General features: G+C 42.9%; 1 protein-coding gene across 4 annotated transcripts in view; it reads right to left on the bottom strand.

Annotated features, from left to right (window-relative positions):
- FBN1 (fibrillin 1) overlaps window positions 1-26,139 on the bottom strand; it is a 342,377-nt gene that overhangs the window by 276,251 nt on the left and 39,987 nt on the right. For all 4 annotated transcript variants that reach the window (XM_033919694.1, XM_033919696.1, XM_033919695.1 and 1 more), the window contains 2 exons: window positions 18,312-18,407; window positions 16,185-16,280 (listed from right to left, as the gene is read on the bottom strand). In XM_033919694.1, coding sequence (XP_033775585.1) covers window positions 16,185-16,280; window positions 18,312-18,407 — 192 coding nt within the window. The remainder of the gene's footprint in view (window positions 1-16,184; window positions 16,281-18,311; window positions 18,408-26,139) is intronic.

The following is a 26,139-nucleotide window of genomic DNA, read 5'->3' as shown; positions in this document are numbered from 1 at the left end:
CAACACCCAAAAAAACTAGGCCTGAATTTTAGCCACCATGACTACCAAACAAATAAATTACAGAGGCAAATTATCCCCCATATTCTAGAAATTTACACACACATATTGCAGAATATGATCAGCCACATGCATAAATTAATTTAATAAACAGCCAGTAATTCAAGTTTTGGCATAATTCAAGTTTATTAGGTTTTTCTATACTGCCTCTCAAGATTATCTAAACGGTTTTACAATCAGATACTCAAGTATTTTCCCTATCTGTCCTTGTAGGCTCACAATCTAGCTAACGTACCTGAGGCTATGGAGGACTGAGTGACTTGCCCAGGGTCACAAGGAGTAGTGTGGGGTTTGAACCCACAACCCCAGGGTATCGAGGCTGTAGCTCCAACCACTGCGACACACACTCCTTCTTGGCTACAATTGGCCTTAACTGTCACTATTTATTTATTTGAGTTTTTAGTCCATCCTCCCATAGGATAGCTTATTTAAAATTTCTTATACCACCTAATCAAACCTTCTAGGCAGTGTACAAAAGTATTAAAACCGTCTACTGATTAAAATACAGTTTAAAAAACACACAACACTAGGACAAATCAGGTACTCAATCATTTTCCCAATCTGTTCCCATAGGCTCACAGTCTACCTGAGGCAGTGGGTGACCTGCCCAAGGTCAAAAGGGGAAGCACACCACTAATTAGCTGTTCCATACATACATAATTGCCCTTAGTCAGTATTTTACAAGTTTCAAAGCACAGTGCTCCAAGGGGAGTGTGGACCTTGGGGGGGGGGGGGGGGGCATAAGCAAATCAGGCATTTACGCAAATGGTTATAGAATATTAACATTTACATGTCTAACACTGGCCCTGAGTGTGAGTGCTCATGCCTATACTTTAGGCACACAATTGTCACTATAGAACTCACATTTAATGCACATCACCTCAGTGCCTAACTTTAGACCATCTACACAGAATTATTATTTGTATAATTAGCAGCACTGGCCACTGAAATGTTGCTGCCAAACATGTGTGTAATCACTGATCATGCTTCTCTTTCCTCAGCCTAACTTCTGAGTAGAAGTTACGCACAGAACTGAATTTGGCCACGCTGCATAGAACTTTCCTGGTGGTTGCCTGTATTTGATTGAGCACAAGGGATATCATAAGGATTGTTGGGGATGGCTCCCTATCCGCCTTCGCACACAGTTCAATCTCCTGTTATTAGACCTACAAGTGTGTTCATTCTGTAGCCCCTCAGTGTATCTCCTCTTTTCTCTCTCCTTATACACCTTCCCGAGAATTCTTACACTCAGGTAAATTGCTTTTACCTGTATCCTTCTCCACTGCCAATTCCACACTTCGTTTCTTTATCTCGCTGCCCTGTATGCCTGGAATAAAACTACTTGAGTCCGTACATCACACCCCTTCCCTTGTTCAAAAGTAGGCTGAAAACCCAACTTTTTGAGATAGCCTTCAACTCATAACCCTATTCCCCTTCTCCTTTTTTCACCACCCTGGCCGTTTAACCATTCCTACTAACTGTATCCCCTACCCTGGCATCCTGTTTGTCTGACTTGATTGATTAGATTGTGAGCTCCAACTTGAAATTAGATTTACAAGAGGACATATATCTGGTCTATAAATAGCATCCCTATGTATGAGCATTTACATAGCAGGACACTTTAAAATGAATCTTCCACATTAAGAACATAAGAATAGCCTTACTGGGTCAGATCAAAGGTCCACCAAGCCCACAAGCCCGTTCTCATGGTTGCCAATCCAGGTCACTAGTACCTGGCCGAAACCCAAGGAGTAGCAACATTCTATTCAGAATCCTAAAGAATAGCTAGGTTCCGGAATCCTAAAGAGTAACAAAAGATTCCAGAACCCCAAATAGAATCAAGATTCCATGCTACCGATCCAGGGCAAGCAGTGGCTTCCCCCATGTCTTTCTCAATAACTTTTCCTCCAGAAACTTGCCCAAACCTTTCTTAAAACCACCTACACCAGGGGTGTCCAATGTCGGTCCTCGAGGGCCGCAGTCCAGTCGGGTTTTCAAGATTTCCCCAATGAATATACATGAGGTCTATTTGCATGCACTGCTTTCAATGCATATTCATTGGGGAAATCCTGAAAACCCGACTGGACTGCGGCCCTCGAGGACCGACATTGGACACCCCTGACCTACACTATCTGCTCTTACCATAACCTCTGGCAATGTGTTTCAGAGCTTAACTATTCTCTGAGTGAAAAAAAAATTCCTCCTATTGGTTTTAAAAGTATTTCCCTGTAACTTCATTGAGTGTCTCCTATTCTCTGTAATTTTTGATGGAGTGAAAAATTGGTCCACTTGTACCTGTTCTACTCCACTCAGGATTTTGTAGACTTTAATCATATCTCCCCTCAGAAATCGATCATAATGTTGAATGTAACAGGCATCAGCAACATAAAAAGAGGGAGTTCTTTCTTTCTATCACAAATTTCTAACAGCTGCAGGCAAAGTAGATTAAACAATTTTTTTCAGTGTCTGGATCCAGTTCAACCACATTGGTTAATATAAACTTGACATTTTGAGTCTTGTTTGAAACACGAAATTTAATAAAGAGGCAGAGAATGTTAAAATCTTTTGGAAGACGTGAATTCTAGCCCACCCTATGAAACATAAAAAATTTCTTACCAAAAGAATATGTTATTCATTGCTCTGTACATTAGGTCAATTATTACTCAGTGTCTCTGGCGATCTACCAGGTCTCCACCCTGTGAAACAGCCCACTGTGACCATTTGCAATTTGGTTAGAATAGCTGAACCCAGAAGTATTATAGTAACCGGAGTCTGAGGCTGACTTCCCATCATTTTTCTTGGTTTTTACAAAAGAATGTTTTCAAGTAACTTGGTAACTACTTTATATTGAATGTAAATAGTAAAGAGTGTGGGAATTTTTAATTGCCTTCCAATTTAAACAATCGAGTTATTTAATGACAAGCTATATAAACATGCTGATACTAACACCTCTTATTGCCAATGCGACCTTTTCTAAATCTTTCCAGCCAGCCACTGTCAAAAACCACAGGTTAGGAGCTTACTGTCATTCAGAAATGATACTGGACATAACACCTCCCAAATGGAACAGCAGTGTTTCCCACAGGAGCCCTTGCAAGGCCTGTAAGAGACTGCAAAACTGCTTAAAATGGTGAGGTTCTCAGCTGCAAGAATTTCTCAGATAATCAATCTTTTTTTTTTTTTTTTCCATTTAGTGTTCATTGCTGTCCCTAATATGGGCAAAAAGCCCTTATGGAGACTTGATGCCTGACTAAATATAGTGCCCTTATAACTCTATGTCATAAAGGCCAGGATAAGCCAGTCCTGCGCTTATTCCCATGACATCAATGGACTGCAGCTCCAGCCTTTAAGAAAGTACATGATAGACCTGGTCCAATCTGTCCCTTTTGACATACTGTAGATTTATAATAACTCCTCCCCTCCGTACAGGGCCTGATTCTGTAACTGACACTTAAATTGGTGGGCGCCTAGGGAAATAGTGCCTACTGCATACCAATCAAATGTAGACGCCATTTGTAGAATCACATCTACTGGAGCATCAAGTTAGGCCTACTTTTCCTGTAGGCATCATGCCAATTTCCATGCGGAACTTAAATGAATCATTTTTAATATGCAGCATAAATGCACATGAGTCAAGTCTCTTTCCAGAATGAGAGGAGATAGGATGAACATATAGTAACATAGTAGATGACGGCAGATAAAGACCCGAATGATCCATCCAGTCTGCCCAACCTGATTCAATTAATATTTTTTACATTTTTTCTTCTTAGCTATTTCTGGGCAAGAATCCAAAGCTCTACCCGGTACTGTTTATGGGTTCCAACTGCCGAAATCTCTGTCAAAACCTACTCCAGCCCATCTACACCCTCCCAGCCACTGAAGCCCTCTCCAGCCCATCCTCCCCCAAACGGCCATACACAAACACAGACCGTGCAACTCTGCCCAGTACTGGCCTTAATTCAATGATTAATATTATTTTCTGATTCTAGATCCTGTGTTCATCCCACGCTTCTTTGAAATCCGTCACCGTTTTCCTCTCAACCACCTCTCTCGGGTGCGCATTCCAGGCATCCACCACCCTCTCCGTAAAGTAGAATTTCCTAACATTGCTCTTGAATCTACCACCCCTCAACCTCAAATTATGTCCTGTGGTTTTACCATTTTCCTTTCCAAAATGAAGTTTGTCTAACAAATTTTCATTAACCACAAATCCTTACAACTGGCTGTACTCAAATTTCTCAAGTACCTTAGATAGAGAAGAAAGAGATGATATAGGCCTATAATTATGTGGATCTTTATTAAAATCAGCTTTTTTAATATGGGCTGAATGCTAAAGATAAATGGGTACATTTACAAAAAGATCTGTACTTCCTTAGTGGTCTTTGAATATTGGAGGTTCAAGAAGGGCACAAGAGATATAAGCCTACAGGAAATTTCCATTGGATTTCAGGGTTGGGACTGGGACTACTGAAGCTTGAGTTGGGCAGGTATGGGGAAGGAAGTGAATTGCTGGCAAATCTATCTCATGCATATTTATTGTGGATATCCTGAAAACCTGACCTGGCTCCGGCTCTTGAGGACCGGAATTCCCTACCTCTGTTATAGTAGATAGATTAAAAGAGGTAGTGCGATTTGAAAAAGGGAAAGGAAGGGGTAGTGCTAGGGTTGCCAGATTTCCTCTTTAAAAAAAAAAAAGAGGACACATGGCCCTGCCCCATTCCACCACCTTCCAGTCTCTGCACCCTCTCCAGCAGTTTTATATCCTTCTTTAGGAGTTTGAGACCACTGGTTTAGAGGGAACATTGATTATAAGCATTCCGGCATATGTTTAGAATCAAAGGAAGAGTCTCTTTCAGGGAATTTATTTACTGAGAAGCATAGCAGAAAATAATTTATATACACAAACACAGCAGCAATGATGTCCTATTAACTTCTTTTCAAGGGGCTCTCATGAGCTCTGTTCCAGTCAGCTAAATACTGTTTATTTCTCATAAAACAATTTAACAAGGGGGCTCCTAGGAACTTCCAGAAGCTCTCCCAGCACATCGTTGCATAGCAGGCAGGGCCAGTGTTCAAGACATTGGGTGCTTGAGGTGAATGATTATTTTCAGTAGAGTGCATGGCCGATGTGATTTGTACCTATTTGCTCCTAATAGCTCTTGCACTTTCAGACCAGAGTGGTTTCATTAGCAGAAGCTCGCTACATTGTACAAATTACATCTTTGAATGGACTATGTGACTCCTGAGGCAGGCGTTTCTACTGAAACACAGCCATGTTGAGTCTGATCTTTAACTTGTTGCTTCATGGCATTTTGATTCTCCTCAAAATGGACTGTTAAAGGTATTCATTTGAGCATTTATTTTGAGTTCTTGTGGATTTTTGACTTGTCGTCATTGTCATTTTCCCTCATTTGTTCTGTTCCTCAGAATTTTCTGTGAGGGTTATATCCTTTTTGTTTTCTGCTTTGCCAGACAGGCCATCCTCTCTGTGAGTAAAAGCAGTGGCATACCAAGGACAGGGTGGTGGGGGGCGATCCAACCCAGGTCCATCCAGAAGGGTTGCAGGGAGAAGCCACAGGGCCATAGTCTGGTGTGCGCAGCTGTTGACTCCGCTAGCCCCACCCCCTCTAATGAGCCGACAGCTGCACCCACCAGACCATGGCCCTGTGACCAATTCATGCACCTCCTACTGCCCTGAGAGGTGATCCATCTGGAGAAAGGGGGTACTCTGTCACGTGTGGCAACCAAAGCAGGTACACCACTGAGTGAAAGTGCTCACTGATGGCTCTTTGAGATTGTATGACTGTCAGAATATTTGCTTTCGCTGTAGCTGCTCTTTTCTGCCAAACAGAAATTTTCATCTTCGGTTAGCGCTTAGTCTGCCTTATGGTTAAGCCAGATCTGATAGCATCATGTTCCTCTCAATCAAAATAAATGATCACCTTTGAAAGGTGCTGTAGTATCCTTTTGGACTGGCCTGGGAGAGGTGATCATTCATGCTGAATGAATTAAATTAACTAACTGCTGAGAAGCTTCAGGACCATTTTGAAATACACATTTCTTTTTAGAAGAATGATAAACATTGCAGTTTTATTTCCAATATCTTATCAGACAAAAGGGGCACATCTGTGCAGTGGCGTAGTAAGAAGGGTGCGGGGGGCGAGGGGGTGGTCCGCTCCAGGAAGGTTTTCCTAAGGTTAAGGCTTCCCCCCACCCCGTTCCTCTCCTTGCTGCGTGCGTGCGCCCCTTGCCTTCCCCGTACCGTTTTTACTTCCCCGGCATGAGATTGCTACCCGCGTAGGCACCGGCACTTTCTCTGATGTCACTTCTGGGACCCACACCTAGGAAGTGAAGTCAAATGGCGAGCAAACACCAACATGGGCTTGCCGCTCATGCCAGAGAAGTTAAAAAAGGTACAGCAAAAGGGAAGGGGGCATGCGCACAACAGTGGAGGGTGAAGAAGAGGGCGGGGGAGGGGTGCCACTACCCCAGGTGCCCGCTCACCCTTAATACGCCATTGCATCTGCGAACTGCTGGACCACATTGCAAACCATGAGGTGGGGGGTAAATGCTGGCACACAACTGATGACAGGTGTGCAAATGCAGACATTCTGTAACATCTCGATTAGTTTCTGGAACGTTCCTGACCCCTTCCCATGCCCCTTCCATGGCCCTGCCCCTTTTTCAGTTTAAAATCTATGAAATTTCGGCTCACAAGTTATAGAATAGGATATAGGGCAGATCTGCATGTAACTCCTAATTACCACCAATTAAGTGCCTAACACCAATTATTGATAACGCCAAATTGATCATTATTTTATTATTTATATACCACTTATATCCTAAGTGGTTTTACATTCAGGTACTTTATCATGTTTCTCTATCTGTCCTGGTGGGCTCAAACTCTATTTAGTGTACCTGGGGCAATGAGGTGATTAAGGGCTAGATTCACAAAGCAAACCGATTGTGTACTGATCGGTTTGCGACCCCTTTGCGACCAGATTTCCCCTGGTCCCATTCACTAACCTATCCTGCGATCCGCTTCAAATCTGTGCATGCAAAGCAGACAGGGACGCAAGTCACCAACCAAATTTTCCAAACCGACTGGGCTGGCCCATCATCCCAAGAAGTGACTCCTGGGGACCAGTCGAAAACGTCTTTCCGACTCTCCAAAACCTTGCTCTCTGCTGCCCCGAATCCCTACCGCCCCGATGCTCTTCTCTTGCCTGCTCTGCCCCAAACTGCCCCGATCTCCTTCTTGCCCTGAATGCCTCCTGTAGCCCCTACTCTCCCACTCTTCCCCACAGTGCAAGCCCGTGGTTTTAACCCGCAGGCTTAAGTGGGTTAAAACCACGGGCTCCAAAGTTAAAAAAAGAAAAATCTCTGCCGGGCCTGGAGGTCCAGCTCATGCACAGACCATCTACAGATGGTCTGCGCATGCGCTGGGATCGCTATAGAGCGATCCGGGCAGGCATTCTTCTGATCACCCCCATCTGCATATTTTAGTTTGGAGAATTCATCAGACCTGCTCGGATCGGGCATGGATCGGTCCCGATCGGGCAGGTTCATGAATCTAGCCCTAAGTGACTTTCCCAGGGTCACAAGGAGCAGTGAGGGATTTGAACCTACAACCTCAGGGCTGAGGCTGTAGCTCTAACCACTGTGCCACACACTCCCCTCTAATTAATTTGTTTTAGTTATGTGTCTGGTATCCATGCCCAAATTATGTCGACCTATAGAGAGTCTGAGGGATTGAAGTGCTAAGCTGGTGCCCTTAGAAGTGCTAGTGATTTGCAGATAGATGTCATTTTTTTAAGTGGAAGTAGTTACAGGTTAGAATGATTTTGATTAATTGTGTAATAGTTTCCAGCATGTATTGGTGATCCAGCGTATATGCTTTTAGAAATTTGGCACATGCAGTTATGTCATCTGCACAGGGAATGTTTCTGTATAGTGATTGTATGTCCATTGTGCTCAGAAGAATGCCAGGTGGAAGCTGCTCAATCTTTGTTTAATTTGTTCAGAAAGTCTGTGGTGTCTTACATGAAATGTCTTTTGTACAAGGGATTTAAGGATTCCCTCTGTATGTCCAGATATTTCCACTGTAAGTGTGTCAATACCAGAAATATATTACGTTAATCCAGTGTCCCGCAAACTTTCTCGAGCCGCGGCACAGTAGTTATAGTGGCCTCGGTTTGAGGCATTTGGAAGTGCGCGGACATCGCTATGATGATGTTACACATGTGCATAATGTCATCACACCGATGGCCGCGCGCTCCCTGAGACGCCAATGGGGAGTGCCAGCAGGGAAGAGGGCCAGAGAGGAGACGCGCTGGCACCAGCTGATTCTCTGTAGGACATGCCTCTCGTCATGAGAGCCACGACCTGTAGGCATTCAGCTGGCGCCGGCACCTCTCCTCCTCCCTATACCTTTTTGCTGGGGTCTTCTGTGTGCCGCATTACTGATGATGTCATCAGTACACAGAAGGCCCCAGCGAGAAGGCCGCAAAGCAGCCTGTGATTGCTGCTGGCCTGACACTCCTCTGCGGAAGGTATTTATGGTTGTGGTCGGCGGGGATTGGTTGGGAGGGAAGGATGGAGGGTCAGTGGGGGTTCAGCTGCGTGGCGGGGGATGGGTTGGAGGAAACACAGCTGCCTATGACTAGGGCTTATTTTGGGGGGTATGGCTTATATTAAAATCTACCTCAAAAATAATGCTAGGGCTTATTTTCGGGGAATATGAGGAGAATTAATATAAATAATATTCTATTTTAAGGAATGACTCAAGGTTCTTTAGTGTGAACCAAGAATTATTGTCCTTTATTTTCTTGAACTTTATTCTATTAGAAATAGCAAGACATACTCCCCATTAATGTTGGCTTAAAAGGAATTATGCATGTATGATTTGATTATGTATTGTTTTATGTGATTTTCCTTTTTTCTTTTGAATTATTGGATATTGTAATGTATTCAAAATTATAAAAAAAAAAAAAAGGGGGGGGGGAAGCCCCCGGCCATCTACCATCTGAGCAGAGGAGATTAAATAAGCCGGCAGTAGTCACTCTTGACTCTCTATGGAAAGTTTTGTCTTAATTTTAAAAAATTTCTGATAAATTATCTGATTTTGCAATACAGGAACAAGCTACCAGAATACACAATTTGGAGACTCAAGTGCGGGAATTTATTGCTATTGAATCCAAAAGAAAGGCAAATATTTTACATGAAGATGGAACATCTTAAAAATCAAGTCAGAAAAAATAATTTATGATTTTTGAACTTTGCTAAATCCCCTCTAGTACCTCCAATAGAGATGCTGAGGAAATACTTTAGAGAGATTTTGAGTCTTCTTGAAGATATTTTGTCCCCCTGTAGTGAAGACTATTTACTTATCTACCTCCATATTATTGTCCGATAAAGGGGAAGGAAACCAACAGGAATCTTTAAATGTGACAGAATTTCTGGAATCATCATTAGAACCAATTATATCTAGAATGACTCTCTTGGTAACTTTCGACTCAGAATCAGACCGTAATACCGTATTGAGACTTTATTTCCACTATATGTCTCAGCAATTTTTGGGATCACCCAGTGTGTATATTTCCTGATTTATCTAGAACAACCCAGGCTAGAAGAAAGGAATTCTTGGGGTTTAAACCGAGAGTTCTTGGCCTGGGAGGCTCATTTTGTTAAGATTTCCTTGTCGATGTTTTGTCACTCTAGAAGGACATAACTATTTGTTACAGATCCCAAACAATTGTTAGAATTTATTTTGGCAAGGGAAAATCCTGTAATAGATGTTTTCATTGGCTGGAGTGTCCCTTTGGAACAAGTTGTCAGGACATCTAAGGTTATGCACTGACCACTTTAGTTTCAAGAAACTGTTGAAAACTAAGCTGTTTGTGGACGTTTATTTGTAAAGCCATACCAGCCTATGTTGTAATATGTTTCATGGAATAAGTAGTCTCTGTTTTCGTTCTGGTCATTTGAGTATACAAGTAGACTGATTACTAATTGCCTCTGCTATAAATTGATTGTTTGGAGGATATTCTAGGCTTGATATTAATTGTTTGTTGGGAGAGAGTGGTATTTTGTTATTTTAGATAGGAATGAATGGAATTGTAAATTTCTGTTTTGTGTTCATAATTATGTATGTTTATTTTATGGAAACCGCTTTGTTTATAGGCAGTACCGTATTTCCCCATATATAGGCCGCGGTTTAAACATGGGTTTTACAGTCCCCTGCAGTGGGTGTGGCTTCCTTATATGGTGCGGCCTATCTAAAGACATTATAGATAAGCCACCCCATTAGTAGATCAGCCGTGGAGTCCCCCATACCTGTAGCTCCCTCCTGGACAGCTGCCAGCTGCCTCTTGCAATGTCATGGCCAGCGGTGCAGGGCAGGAGCAAGCTTTTCAGCATCCAGCCGGCCCCGTGTTGCTTCCTCAATGCTCGCAAGTCTCACGAGTCCCGCAAGAACTGACGCAGTGGACTGCTGGGTGTGATGGATCTATGATCTTACTCGGCAGAAGCAATGCTTATGTGCTTATAACATCTTGCTATGAAGATTAACAGCTTTAGGAATTGGAGGTATTGTTTAGAATTGGTTTATATTGTTTTTGAAAGACCATCAATAGCAAGATTTTGTGAATGATGAAATGTTCCCTTGATACCATTATCTACAGTGGTTCTTCATGGATCTTCCCTATCAGGATTATTATTTTATCTTCAGTCCATATATTGGTTATTGGTAGTCCTGGGATTATTTTACAAAATATATGTTGATGATTTTCTGTTTATTGTTCCAACTGATGCATCAATTGACCAGATTCTGGATTTGGCTGGAAATTATCTTTGAACTATTGAGAAATCGCTGATGGCAAATAATTTACTGTATGCTTGAATGTGGAAAGGACTGAAATTTTGTTTCTGTCTGCAGGGCTGACTCAACCTATGAACCAGGGTGCCACTGATAAAGGTCACCAAAATCCCACTCCAATCTATCTTCAAACTTCTAGATGGCTAGATGTCAGACTGGGATTTTGGTACCCTTTATCATCAGTGTCTTCAGTCAGGGCCTCACCTGGTCCAGCAGTAGTGGGAGACTTGAGAAAGAGGGGAAGATACAGGATCACAGGTGGGGGGGGGAGGGAGTAAAGGAGAGAGATACCAAATTGAGGGGGTGGGGCGCCAATGCAAAAGTTGGCTGAAGGCACCTCAGTCCCTTGAGCTGGCCCTGCCTGGTTTTGCTGTTTTCTCACTCCCAGATGAAGTTTTTATAAATAGTTATTGCAATACAGTTGCTAAATCTTTGAGAAATCTGGGTTATGGTTGATTCACATCTGTCTTTGAAGGATCATTTTGCGGGGACTGTGAGAAAATATTTTATAAGCTTCTGATGTTGCGTCAATTGAAGGGTTATTTGAAGTTTTAAAAATGTATGCATGGTTCTTCATGCTTTTGCTATGTCTCATTTTGATTTTGTAATGCCTTAATAACAGAATTCCCAGCAATTGTATTAAAACTTTTACAAACAGTTCAAAATGCAGTAGCGAGAATATTGAAAGGGGGAAAACATTTCAAATCTGCATTTATGATCCTACCATTGGTACATAAAACCCTTAGGGCTCCTTTTACAAAAGGTGTACTAGTGTTTTTAGTGCACGCATAGGATTAGCGCACCTTTGTAAAAGGAGCCCTTAGTAATTAAGCCCCTATGTAATAGCATCATCACTAAGAATATTTAGATCATCTCAGGTTTTAAGGTCAATAAATTGATGCGTGTTGGATTTTCCCAGTCCGAAACAGGTCCAACTCTTTGATACTCAGGAACACATTTTTTTCAATCCAGTATTTTGGAATTTGCTCCTTACAATCTGTGCATACAGGAGGGAATTCTATACCCTGGAAAAATCTATACCCTGGAAAAATCTGGAGCCCCAAAAATTCAGCACAGAATGCTAGACTATACAAGGGGCCGCCAAAAAGTTCTTAGCCCAAACAATAAAGTTGGGGCAGTCTCAATCGAGCGCTATACATTTAATCCAACAATTTTTCTACTTTCTTCCACTCCGCATTTTTCCAATGGAACAAAAAAAGCAGAGAAATCACTGGACTAAGTGTACTGTTATAGCCCTCGATGGATACTGTCCCAACTTTGTTGGTTGGGCTGAGAACTTTTCAGCGGCCCCTCATATATAGAATTAGGGGAACAGTGTGCCATCAGTTGCAGCCCTAAAAATTGCTTATTCATCAATGACTCATGATCTAACCTTGCTGTTCACAGGGCCACAGACAGAGAACTCTCTTCCTGTGACGATCAGAGCTCAATCTGGCTTTTTACTGTTAAATAAGAAAGTGAAGGCTTTTGTGTTTGAATTGGCCTTCATGAACTGAACTGAAGACCCTTCTTTGGATGGACTTTATTACTGTCTTGATGGATGTGGCTTTGCAATGTTTATTTGGGGGGGGAATATAAGTTGAATTACATAAATTTATGTATATGGCTTGCTGACAAACACAACAATCCCTTTCCCCCTCCCCTATCCATGGGAAAAAGCCCATAGTATTTCAAGTTGGAAATAAATGTATATGTCTCCCGTCCTGCAGACGGAAATAGGATCTATTGCTTTCTTTCCTACTCGAATAAACAATGACATCCTAACATACAAGACCCTCTCTTGTCACTCTGAGCAGAGAGAAACTTTCTTTTTCATAACTGGGGGAGCCAGGAGAAAATTGCACAGCCGAGCTTCATCACATCCAAAGCTCATATTCCTTTCACTCATTCCACTGAAGCTGGGATCCAGTTGCTAAATGTCTGATCTGCACAGCTACTCAACCAGTCTATAGAATGTGGCTTGCAGATCTAATACGCTAAGAATTCTGACATAACATTGACATTTTGTCAACTTCAGTGAACAAGCAGATAATTACAAATTTAGAGTAAACCTGTCCTGCTTTTCCTTTCTCTCTCTCTCTCTCTCTCTACCTAGGGCTTAATTTGTACACAAAAGGATGTAGAACTGTGAAGCCAGGGAGGATGAGGAAGGACAGGCAGACCAGGGACAGAAGCAACAGAAGAGGGGCTGGAATAAGGAGAAAGTCATTGTGCTCTTCCCTGCCCCTCTCCTCCTTTTCCCTGCAGACAGCCTGGAAGGGAGAGGCGGGAAGAGAACACTCCTGCTGCTCTGGAGTCTGAAAAGAAGTGGCAGAACTGTGTTCTAGGCTATTCCCCCAGAAATTAAGCCCTATATTAAGGCTACCAGATTTTTGGCTTCCAAATCTGGGACACCTAGGCAGGGTTGGGTGGAGCCTTTTCATGGCAATTTTGCAACATTAAAATGTTTTTTTCACCTATCACTCCTCCACTCTTCTCGTTCAGCCATCTCTTTCTTCCCTCTTTCAATCTAGCCATCTTTACCTTTCTCTCACCCCCTTCCATTCCAGCTATTTCTATTTCTCCTCTGCCCTTCCAGTAAGCCATTTTGATTTCTCTCTCTCCCCATCCCCCTCACAGCCCAGCCATCTCCACTCCAATCCAGCAGTTCACCTCTCTTTCCTCTCTTCTGGCCTTCCATCTAATTCTCTTTCCTCCTTCTACCCACATCCAGTTCCTCAGACCTCCCTTCGCAGCTCTTGGCTCCTTCCCTCCAGTGCAGCATTATCAGGTACAGTGGCTCTTCTCAACCAAGTTGAGCGTCTCTGCCAGGTCCAGTCCCCAATGCAAAGTACACAAACACAGACTCACACACAAAAACACACACTCCTTTCCCAGGGCAAGCACTAGGGTAGATTCGTGAGAATTAACTGCAGAAAAACCACAGTGTAGTATCTTCCGTTGTCACGTTCACTTGCTCACTATCAGTTAAGTCTTGTGAAAGCTTTTACCGAGATAGTCAAAATGAAAGAAGTTTCTGAAAAGTGTATCGCCTGTAATCCTATTGCATCATAAAATAACTGAAAACTGCAGTGGCGTGGGAGTCACTGCCAATAGGTCTATTTTCATGTAATGTGGGCTCTTACCCTATAGAGTGCACAACTATTGGGAAAGAGCACTCAAGTGGTTTCCAACCTTTTCCATTTAAAGGATTATGGGGTCTCCCCATTTTTCTTTACTGTGCTCGAGAAACAAGCAGGCCAACAAACAAAAAGAGGCAAGCGAGATGTCTAATCCAACCAGAAATCTTTACATTTATTTAGTCCATAAAACAGTTCAACATAAAGAATCAGACTCTTCTGTTGAAGTCCCAACTAGGATCCCAGTTTCGGCTATGCCTTCATCAGGGGACTAGTGAGGCACTACTTATAAAAGTTCAAGAGATGATATAGCCTTACTAGGGTTGCCAGATTTTCCTTTTGGAAAATCCAGACCCCTAGACCCCCCCCCAGTTACACCCACCCCACCCTAATTCAGTCCCCAAGCCCGCCCTGGCCCCGCCCCCCACTGCCTGCTCTTGTCGGGCAGGGAGGAAGTCCGCGCATGTGCGGCCGTCATGTGACATCATCGCGTGACAGCCGTGCATGCGCGGATTTCCTCCCTGCCCGGCACAGCTTTTCAAAACCTGGACAAAGTGCCAGATTTTGAAAAGCCACCCAGGCTTCCGGACATGTCCTCAAAAGGAAGACATATCCGGGGAAATCTGGACGCCTGGTAACACTAAGCCGTACCAGCGTTGCAGCATAGTAGCATCTGAAGAAAATCAATCCTCTGCAACGCTGGCACGGCTACAACATCTCTTGAACTTTTATAAGTAGTGTCTCACTAGTCCCCTGATGAAGGCATAGCCGAAACTGGGATCCTAGTTGGGACTTCAACAGAAGAGACTGATTCTTTATGTTGAACTGTTTTATGGACTAAATAAATGTAACGATTTCTGGTTGGATTAGACATCTCGCTTGCCTCTTTTTGTTTGTTGGCCTGCTTGTTTCTCGAGCACAACAAAGAAAAATGGGGAGACCCAATAATCCACAGTGAAACCAAACCACCGATGAAAACAAAAACAAAAAACTGTAGATACAGATGTTCTGGAGATAGTTTGTTGTTAAACGCTGATATATAAAAACATGAAAATTCAATTTAAAAAGTACAATGATAAAAAATACAGTGATAAAAATCCAACCGGACCCTATACGGTCTGTGTTTCGGCGAACACGCCTTCCTCAGGGGTCCAATGGTTTGCAAACTCACATATAAAGAATTGGACTGAAAAACAGTCTATTGTCTTTAAACTGGGATCCTAGTTGGGACTTCAACAGAAGCGATTGATTCTTTATGTTGAACTGTTTTACAGACTAAATAAATGTAATAATTTCTGGTTGGATTAGACATCTCGCTTGCCTCTTTTTGTTTGTTGGCCTGCTTGTTTCTCGAGTCAAGTTTTTGTTTTCTTCTCGCCATTTAAAGGGCCACAATGTGAATAAGAGAAAGCTCTGAGGGCTGCCAAAAGATTTACAAATTTAAGCCTATACTAGTTAAATATATCATTGAAAATTCAGTTTTCATCCAGCACTCTTCTGCATACAAAACGCCGGTGTGGTTTCTGCAATTCTCTGAACGCAAGAGTTTCAAGGTTTCTCTAGCTTTGTCATATCACATGCGTCTAAATATGAATCCAGACCTTTGACCTATTCTATTGCCATATGTACATATGATGCAGGCACAGTACGTCTATACCTCCCCTAAGCCACCCTTCAGCCATGCTCAGTCCTTTTTCAGACAAGATTGAACTTATCAAATTTGAAGGAATAAGGAACATTTCAGCCAACTGCTTGAGTGCCCCAATGAAGAGATTCAGTTGCCGTGTGTTGGAAACTACTGGAGCACACACCATAAAGGCAATTCTATAAACTGGCACCTAGAGGTACCCACTTATGTGTCATAGGCATCAATAATTGGCTAGAGAGAAGGACATGGGATCAAATTTGTCCCCGTCCCCGCGGGATCTCAATATCCCCATCCCAAGTTCTATCCCTGTCCCATTTTTGCGAGCTCTGCCTTAACTGCACAAGCCTCGAACACTTATGATTTTAAAGTGTTTGAGGCTTGTGCAGATGAGGACAGAGCTGGCAGGGATGGAGCCTTCCCCACTTTTTTCTATGATAAGTAAGTATATTATTTGGGCACTTACCTCTTTCACACTGTGGCCCAGTGAAGCCATATGAGCAGGCACAGCGATTTGGAGCGACGCATCTACCACCGTTCAAACAGCCTTGGTCACAAACAGCTGCATTAGAGAGAAATCACCATAAAATAAGAATAATAGCTATTCATATCATCTGTCTAAAAGAATCGTTCATTAGAAAAAGGACGGGACTGCATACAGATACAAGCCAGGTTTTAATTACAAGCAGGTCAATATTCAGAATATAAACAATATATAAAAAAATATATATATACATATCATTAATGGGACTAGCGAGAGAGGATGTGGGAAAGTAAAGAAGAGTGAAAAGAGGACTGTGGTCTTTGAAATCTGGAGTGAGGAGACAGAGCCCCGGAGACTTTGCTAATAATTCTTGTTGCCTCATACCTGCTGCTGCAATGTTGCAAAGATTTTCAATAAGGAGCTGGTTCAGAACACCAGCTTTGAAATGAACTGGATTATTTTGTGTATGATTATCATAAACAGAGTGTCTAAAGCTGCTAACAGCCTCCTGATGATTACTGGTCTCAAATAAAGAAAAAATGTTATTTATAGATCCCCATCACTATTTGGTCATATAGTAACATAGTAGATGACAGCAGATAAAGATCCGAATGGTCCATCCAGTCTGCCCATCCTGATTCAATCTAAATTTTTTTTTCTTCTTAGCTATTTCTGGGCAAGAATCCAAAGCTCTGCCCGGTACTGTGCTTGGGTTCCAACTACTGAAGTCTCCGTCACAGCTCACTCCAGCCCATCTAAACCCTCCCAGCCATTTAAGCCCTCCCCAGCCCATCCTCAGCCAAAAGGCCATATACAGACACAGACCGTGCAAGTCTGCCCAGTACTGGTCTTAGTTCTTCAATATTTACTATTATTTTCTGATTCTAGATCCTCTGTGTTCATCCCACGCTTCTTTGAACTCTGTCACAGTTTTCCTCTCCACCACCTCTCTCGGGAGCGCATTCCAGGCATCCACTACCCTCTCCGTAAAGTAGAATTTCCTAACATTGCTCTTGAATCTACCACCCCTCAACCTCAAATTATGTCCTCTGGGTTTACCATTTTCCTTTCTCTGGAAAAGATTTTGTTTTACGTTAATACCCTTCAAGTATTTGAACATCTGAATCATATCTCCCCTGTCCCTCCTTCCCTCTAGGGTATACATATTCAGGGCTTCCAGTACCGTTCTGAGCTCCCTCGGGAGAACAGTATAGAAAATTGAATGAATAAATAAATATTCCGCCCTCACTCCACTCTCTTTCCTTCTCACACTAGTTCTCCCCTCCCTTTCCCCAATATCCCTACAGCTTCAGATCTCTCCTTCCTGTCTCTTGCAACATAGCTTGTTCCTTGCATAACGGCAGCCTACAGCTTCTGCTAACTGCGCCGCTTGGAGCCAAAAGAAATAGCAGCCAGTAGTGCGATGTGATTATTCAGCTGGGGAAGGGGATAGAAAAGAGTGCAGAGAAAGAGAAGAGCACAGGGGGAACCTATTGTGCCACAATAGGAAAAAGAGGAGGATTTCTCAGAGACAGGAGAGTCTGGAGTTTCCCATAATTCTGTAGGAAACAGAATGTTCTGTGGGAAAGAGCCCCGATTAAAACCAGGGGTCCCAACACATACTGATGCAGCGTTAACATCACACCTTTGTACCATCCAAATTTGCAATGCTTCATGAGGCACTGCTGATGCCAGTACATGATAACACTGCAAAAAATTGTCAATAGGGGACACGACCTGTCCAGAAGATCATTTTATCGGCCTTTTGCAAATTCAGCCCCTTGTGCAAGCTGGCATGTTCGCCAAAGATTGAATTTCCGTCCTCTGCTGCGCAATTCATATTTCACAGCACACAGCTGTGCTCACACATACAGATAGGACACGGACGTTGAACGGACGCTGGATGCATTTGCCTTTTCCATATTTGCTTTAATAGCATTGGTCAAACTGAATGAAGATCACACTTCAAATTGACTTTCTTTGCCATTCTGAATGAGGTGTACATCTGTTAATGCTCATCTGGGAAACAAGGTGTTAGAGATAGACTAGTTGAAGGCACAATACACTGCATATGTTGGAAACACTCCCTAGGAAAGACAAGAGACTTACGCTGCCCGCACTGCTTTCCTGTGTATCCCTTCTGACACATACATTGGTCATCATTACAGGAACCTCCATTCATACATCTGATATTGCAGTGCTGGACTGGAAAGAAAGAAAAAAAAGCACTTTGTAAGAGCTTGGCTGGCTGGTCTGCAACCATGCAACTCAAGCAGCGCAGAAGACCAAGAAACCAGTGCCATCTCGCAATTTCTTTGAGCCATTAACCCTTTCAGGACCATAAGGATCGTAGGCCAATTTTTGTGGTAAAAAGGGCTTGCAGATGCCAAAAAATTGATTTTTTTTGTGAAATATCATTATTTTTATTTAAAAAATCACACTTCTGGCTTATGGACAGTGTGGCAAGTGAATCTTCTCGTCAATCTGGCAACGACGCTAATGAATGAATGTCGGAACCAGTTTGTTTACATAAAGGCAGTATCATATGGAATCCGTACATATCAAATTTAGAACTGTAGACTATCCCAATCAAAATTGATAGGATTTTAAAGTTATGGGACAAATATGTCCCTTGGTCCTGAAAGGGTTAAGAGAAGCAAAATTACAAGTTCATAGCCTACGTAAATATGGATATTTTGGAAAGTATAGTACAGTCTGTATTTAAAGCTTTTCAGCAAGAGTCTGAAAGCCAGCTGCAAACTGCAAATGAAATACTTTTGATCATATGGGAACACATGCACAGCTGCTCTGTAACCTGTGATAGTAGAGAGTTAAATACTTGGTGTGATGTAACATAATGAATAGTGTTACAAAAAGAAAAGTAAATGACTATTGATGCTCTTTTTTTTGGGGGGAGGAGGTGGAGAGGAGAAATTTATCTGCGAAAGCACACCATAGAAGATGTGCTGGTGGGGGTTTTGGATAAGCTCCTAAACAACTCAGAGAAAAGGTATAGAGTCACTGTAATAAGCACAGTCCAAGGTCGCTGAATGCAATCTTAGGAGAACAGAAGGGATTAGGGAAAGCACAGGAAATGATATCACCCATCAAACAGGGTAGGAACTCAAAACCACAAACTGATTTCAATTAGGGCAAGCCGTGCCAAAAACTAATTTCCATTCCCACATAAGTAGCCCCAGCTATTTAAACGCTTTGAACTTTATTGCGGATAGAAAAGTTAACAGTAGCTGTTATACTGAGCTATGCATTCCTCTTTCCAATTAAATACAAGATACATTCTTCCTTTTTTGGAAACATTCCTGACTTGACCTTAGGTTTGACATGGTGCTTTACATGTAGCGGAACCCCAAAGATTTCCCGCACTTATGCTGCTCACAGGGCAGAAATGATCAGGCCCAAGATTGTGGATTTTGCTCAGCAAATGAGCATTCAGCATAAAAAGGCAGCTAGCATCACTTACTCTTTTCCACTGAACTAACTTATCACGTTTTTTGACTAGCTTTCAAAGGCAATACCTTCTTCTTCAGGTCAGAAACAAGCAAAAGAAGACAAATAAGTGAAATAGAATAACATTGTAGTGACAGTTTTATAGGGAAAGGTAGAGGTTGGGGAGGGTGAGAAAAAAGGAGAGATGGATGGGTGACCAAAAATTGTATTTTTTATAATGTGGTATTTGTTAAGTCCTTTCTGGTAGGTGTCAAAATATTTCGTCATTTTCACTTCAAAGATCCTACATTCATGGATTGTATTGAAATTTCATTTTCGTATTCTGGCCATAAAGTGGCCTGGTCTTGTAAAGTGCCCTCACCCTGCTTAGCTTTGTGGTGTTTAATCCACTGCAAGTTGAGGCTTGTCTTTCGCATCTGGCCCGTCTCTCTAACATTGTTTTTTTTTCACTGAATGAAATATATTGCATTTGAAGAACAGCATGCATGCTTTTCCCATGTAAGTAACTGAGGAGTCTGTGAAACATGTTGGCACAGTTTGCAGCGTGGCACATCGTAGGGATGCATGTCATTCGGTGTCAGGTCAAAAGCGCGCCGGGACAAAGGCGCGCCCAGACAATTGAGCGCAGCGCGGAGGCGCGTGCCGCTCTAAATTACTGTTTTTAGGGCTCCGACGGGGGGGGCGGGGGGGAACCCCCCCACTTTACTTAATAGACATTGCGCCGCGTTGTGGGGGTGTTGGGGGGGGTTTGGGGGGTTGTAACCCCCCACATTTTACTGAAAACTTCACTTTTTCCCTGTTTTTAGGGGAAAAGTTAAGTTTACAGTAAAATGTGGAGGGTTACAACCCCCCAAACCCCCCATAACGCCCGCGCGGTCTATTAAGTAAAGTGGGGGGGTTCCCCCCCCACGCCCCCTCTTTGGAGCCCTAAAAACAGTAATTTAGAGCGGCTCGCGCCTCCGTGCTGCGCTCAATTGTCCGGGCGCGCCTTTGTCTTTCGCGCCGTTGTCTATGAACCGTGTCATTCTCTTCTTTTTGAGTATCTGTTGGGAGTTTGCTTTTCACAAATGTTTGCTTCAGATTAGGTGGTTGTCGGAAGGCCAGCACTGGTGGAGTGGGGAATCTCTCTTTCAGTAAGCTCTGGATTGTATGTCGCTACGAGGGCGATTCTTTCTCTGTGTGGTTTCTTGTCTTCTTCTTTTCTTTGAAGGATTTCCTTGTGTGTTTTAAGGAAAGAGACAATCTTCTTGGAAATTATTTTAGGGTTATAGCCTTTTTTTGCTTGAAGATTCAGTCAGGATTCTGAGGTGTTTACCTCTGTCTTTTGGGTCAGAGCATATACAATTGTGAAACACTGGGTTTGGTGATGAAAATTAGGGGGCGGAGTCAGCAGCCAAAAAATCGCAAATAAGCGAATCCGCAGATATGGAAGGGATACGGATACGGAGGGAGAAGTGTATAATCAAATTCAAGACTAGCTTAAAGACTTTTTTATTTCAAGATGCCTTCGAATGAACCTAAATCACTCTTTTGCTTCTCCCAAATCTTACTCAAAATTATTTTTTTTTATTTTTTTTTTTCTCTTCCCTTTTTCTTTCTTTCTCTCTCTTTTTTCTGCTTCTTACCGCGAGTAAGTATTTGCCTCAACAAAGCTACCCTATCCTTTGTGTTCTATCCCCTCCCCATCTTCTCTTTTCTTACTAAATTATGTAATTTCTCCCCTCCTTCCCATACTTCCCTCACTTTCCAGTTCGTCTAGTCTATGTCATTTACGTTCACTTCATTTTATAAATTTTTTAGCCTTTTCAAAACATTGTTAACCGGCCAGACATTTGTTTTATGGTCGGGATATTAAAAACTAATAAACTTGGAAACTTGGATGAAATCAAACCAAGTCAAAAATGAATATATGAAGATACTTTTTTATTGGTCTAACAATACATTTTTTGACTAGATTATTATATACAGTAATAATAGACTTTTTTGTATGTGAAGGTTGGAAGCTGGAGTCGTGGAAGTAGCTGCGTCTATCAGTTTGCAAACTGCCTAGAAAGCTGACTTTTTGTGTGGGATAGACAATTTTGATCTGATGAAGAGCCTATTGCCTTCAAATCTAGTCAAAAAATGTATTGTTAGACCAATAAAAAAGTATCTTCATATATTCATTTTTGACTTGGTTTGATTTCATACACACTTCTCCCTCCGTATCCGTGGTTTCCGTACCTGCGGATTCGCTTATTTGTGATTTTTTTTGGCTGCTGACTCCGCCCCCTAATTTTCGTCACCGAACCCAGTGTTTCACATTGGAATTTGCTGCTCCCGGTGGTTCCTGAAGGAAATCACTGCTCCCGGCGTTGTACGGAGCAAATCGCAGGTCGGGTTATTCATGGTTTATTATCTTTTCAGGTCTATTTTACTGAAAAACTGCGAATAACTTGTAAAAATTATTCACTTTTTTTTTTTTGTATTCACGGCTATGTTCTGCCCGCATCACCCGCGAATACCAAGGGAGAAGTGTATTACCTTTAAAAATGGACTAATATGGCTACCACACCAACTTAGACATAATTCTTAAAACCACAAAATTAATACTGAAATGCCGTATGACCTCACAGGACATTATCGTACTTGAAGGAAGTAACTTTCATAAAATAGCAGCTGTTTTCACCATATGTTTTCAAGCATCTTATGGTTTCTTTTGGTTGTTCTTGGTCTGATAGTGACCCATCAAAGATTACAAGGCCTAGTAAAAGCTCTCTTTGACAAAATGCAAATACTAAAATGAGCATTAGCAGTACATTTGAGAGACTGAAATCATGCGCCACATGTCCTGACTTAGGAGTGAGATTCATTCCTGCCATGGTATGTGCAAAACTAACCCAAATTGGAGAATTGCCCCCAGAATTCCATATAGGTCCATGGAGGCAAGGACCAGAAAGTTGGCAGGGTGACATTTTAGGATACAGGGGTGAAACACTTTGGGAGAGATAGCAAAGAGTGTAAGGAGAGTGATATGTTCAGGCCCAGAAATGGATGGCTCTGGCCAGACAAGTCTTAGAGGACGCTTCCCTTTAGTGCAACTTGTCAGTGAGGACAGTGTCACCCAGGCAAGTGGGGTATACAAGTGGGTAAAATGGGGATAGAAAGAGCCTTTGAAAACCCAACATGCTCCCCTTCAAATCACAATGCACACAACTGAGCATTTTAACCTGATTTCTGCGCAGGCTAAGTGAAAAGCTATTTTGATAGTAATTCTTAAAATGACCAGATTTTTTGACATTTATACAATAGTTATAATAATGTTAATGTTCCCTCTTATAAATACCAGCTAATTAACCCATGGCATATCAGTAATTATGCCCAGTGTTAACATTCCCTAGACCTAAGAAAATTGCTAAAAAGAAAGTTAGAAATCATTATCCTCTTTGATCTACAGAAACACATGAACATAATTAAACTTTGAACATCAAAAGCCTACCTATAATATATGCTATTTTAAACATCAAAACAGAGTTGCTAGTTAAATGTTAAACATTATTGTGCATATGCTCAAAAGGCAAACTCTTTTCTGTTAAAAAGACTGTTGGTTACTTAATTATATATTTTCATATCATGATAAAATAAATATTATTATAATCCATTTTCGTAAGGATAATTTCAAGTCAACTGGTCCATTATCCCCTTTGCTTTTTGATGTTGTACTGGAACCCTTGCTATTGGCTATTCAACAGACAAAGGAGATACAGGGTATTCCTTATGCAGTTCGGGAATATAAGGTCTCTGCTTATGCAGATGATATTTTGCTTCATTTGAGGAATCCTGAATCTACCATCCCGCATAGCACAGTTACTTACCGTAACAGGTGTTATCCAAGGACAACAGGCAGATATTCTCTACATGTGGGTAACGTCACCGACGGAGCCCCCTAGCGGACGTTTTCGCAAGCAAACCTGCTCGAAGACCTTCAAGCTATCGATTGGCACGCACATGTGTGTGTGCCCCTCCCGCCCGACCTAGGGCATGCGTCTCCTCAGCGTGGCCTCAGTTCAGATAGCTAGCAAAGAAGCCAACCACGGGGAGGTGAGCGGGTTGCGAGAATATCTGCCTGCTGTCCCTGGATAACACCCGTTACAGTAAGTAACTATGCTTTATCCCAGGACAAGCAGGCAGCATATTCTCTACCTGTGGAAGACCTCCAAGCTAACCAGAATGGGATGGAGGGAGAGTTGGCAATTTAGGAGAACAGATTTTGCAAAATGGACTGGCCAAAATGGCCGTCATGCCTGGATAAAGTATCCAGACAGTAGTGCTAGGTAAACGTATGAACCGAGGACCAAGTGGCAGCCTTACAGATTTCCTCAATCAAAGTCGAGCAGAGGAAAGCAACAGACGCCGCCATCGCTCAGACCTTGTGGCCTGTGACTCGACCTGGCAAGGAGAGACCAGCCTGTGCGTAACAGAAAGAGGTATAAGCGGCCAACCAGTTAGAAATGGTCCACTTAGAAACAGAGCAACCCAAGCAATTAGGATCGAAAGAGAGGAACAGCTGGGGAGCAGAACGATGAGGAGCGGTGCACTTCAAGTAGAAGGCCAGCACACGCTTACAATCAAGAGAATGCAGAGCCGCTTCTCCAGGGTGAGAATTGGGCTTCGGGAAAAACACAGGAAGAACTATGGATTGGTTGATGTGAAACTCAGAAACAACCTTAGGCAAGAACTTAGGATGGGTACGGAGAACCACTTTATCATGATCGAAGACAGTGAAAGGTGGATCCGCAACCAAGGCTTGAAGCTCACTGACCCGACGGGCAGAAGAGTGAGCAATAAGAAACACAACCTTCCAAGTAAGAAACTTCAAGTGAGCCCATGCAAGTGGTTCGAATGGGGGTTTCATCAAATGAGCAAGGACCATGTTAAGATCCCAAACCACAGGAGGAATTTTAAGGGGTGGATGAACATGGAAAAGGCCTTTCATGAAGCGGGAAACCACAGGATGAACAGAGATAGGCTTCCCGTCAATTGGCTGATGAAAAGCAGCAATGGCACTGAGATGGACTTGAACCGAAGAGGACTTGAGTCCAGCGCCAGACAAGTGTAAAAGATAATCCAGGACAGCAAATAAAGGGGCAGACAGCGGCTCCTGCTGTCGAGTATCATACCAGGAAGCAAAGCGAGTCCACTTCTGATGTTAACATTGGCGAGTGGACTCCTTCCAAGATGCCTACAGGATGTCCAGCACAGGGTGTGAGAATTGGAATGAGGGCATTAAGTCTTGAGGAACAAAGCCGTCAAGTGCAGACTGTAGGTTGGGATGAAGAAGAGAACCTCGACTCCGTGTAAGCAGAGAAGGAAAAACAGGCAGAAGAAGAGGCTCCCTGGAACTGAGTTGCAAAAGAAGGGAGAACCACGGCTGCCGGGGCCACTGAGGAGCTATCAGAATCATGGTGGCACGCGAGGACTTGAGTCTGACGAGAGTTTTCAGAATCGGAGGGAATGGAGGGAACGCATACAGAAACAGGTTCGTCCAACCCAGCAAGAAAGCATCCGCTTCGAGTCTGAGAGGGGTGTAAACCCTGGGGCAGAAGCGGGGCAACTTGTGATTGAGGGGGGATGCAAACAGATCGACATCTGGAGTCCCCCAACGAGCAAACACCTGCAGAAGATGACTCAACTTGTCCGCCAGACAATTGTGCTGGCCTTGAATGTAGACTGCTCGAAGGAATATGTTGCGGCGGATGGCCCAATCCCAGAGCCGCATCGCCTCCTGGCACAGGGACTGGGACCCCGTTCGTTGATATAATACATAGCGACCTGGTTGTCTGTGCAGACCAGCAACACTCGGTCGCGGAGCAGGTGAGAAAAAGCCTTCAGGGCGAGGAAAATCGCTCGAAGCTCCTGCAGATTGATGTGACAAAGGCGGTCGGCACTGGACCAAAGACCCTGGGTGTGAAGATCATCCAGATGAGCCCCCCAAGCATAGGTTGACGAATCCGTTGTGAGGACCTTCTGCGGAGGAGGAGCATGAAACAGAAAACCTCTGATTGGAAGAGAGCATCCACCAACGGAGAGACTGCTTCAACAAAGAGTCACGACAATGAGTCAAGGAGACAGGATCCTTTTTTTTTTTGCAGTTAGCGCCTGGTAAAAGCACGCATCAAGTGCTTTTTGTGTTATGGGGCATGTCATGGGTGGAGAATACATTTTGGGTCCAGTTCTATATAGTCTGCCTAAAATATTGGCCCCCAACTAGAACAGCACTAAGGGCTCCTTTTATGAAGCCGCTAAACCGCCTGCCGCGCTAGCCGCTACCACCTCCTCTTGAAAAGGCGGTACTTTTTCAGCTAGCGCAGGGGTTAGCACATGATAGAAAGTCGAGGCTTCGTAAAAGGAGCACTAAGTGCGATTCTATAAAAGGTGAATTATATAGACACATGCTTAGTGTCACCTAAGCAGGCTTAGGCGTCTTAAC

The sequence above is a fragment of the Geotrypetes seraphini genome, chromosome 14 (genome assembly GCF_902459505.1).
Source record: "Geotrypetes seraphini chromosome 14, aGeoSer1.1, whole genome shotgun sequence".
Lineage (NCBI taxonomy): Eukaryota > Metazoa > Chordata > Amphibia > Gymnophiona > Dermophiidae > Geotrypetes > Geotrypetes seraphini.
This window is presented reverse-complemented; position numbering and strand designations above follow the sequence as displayed.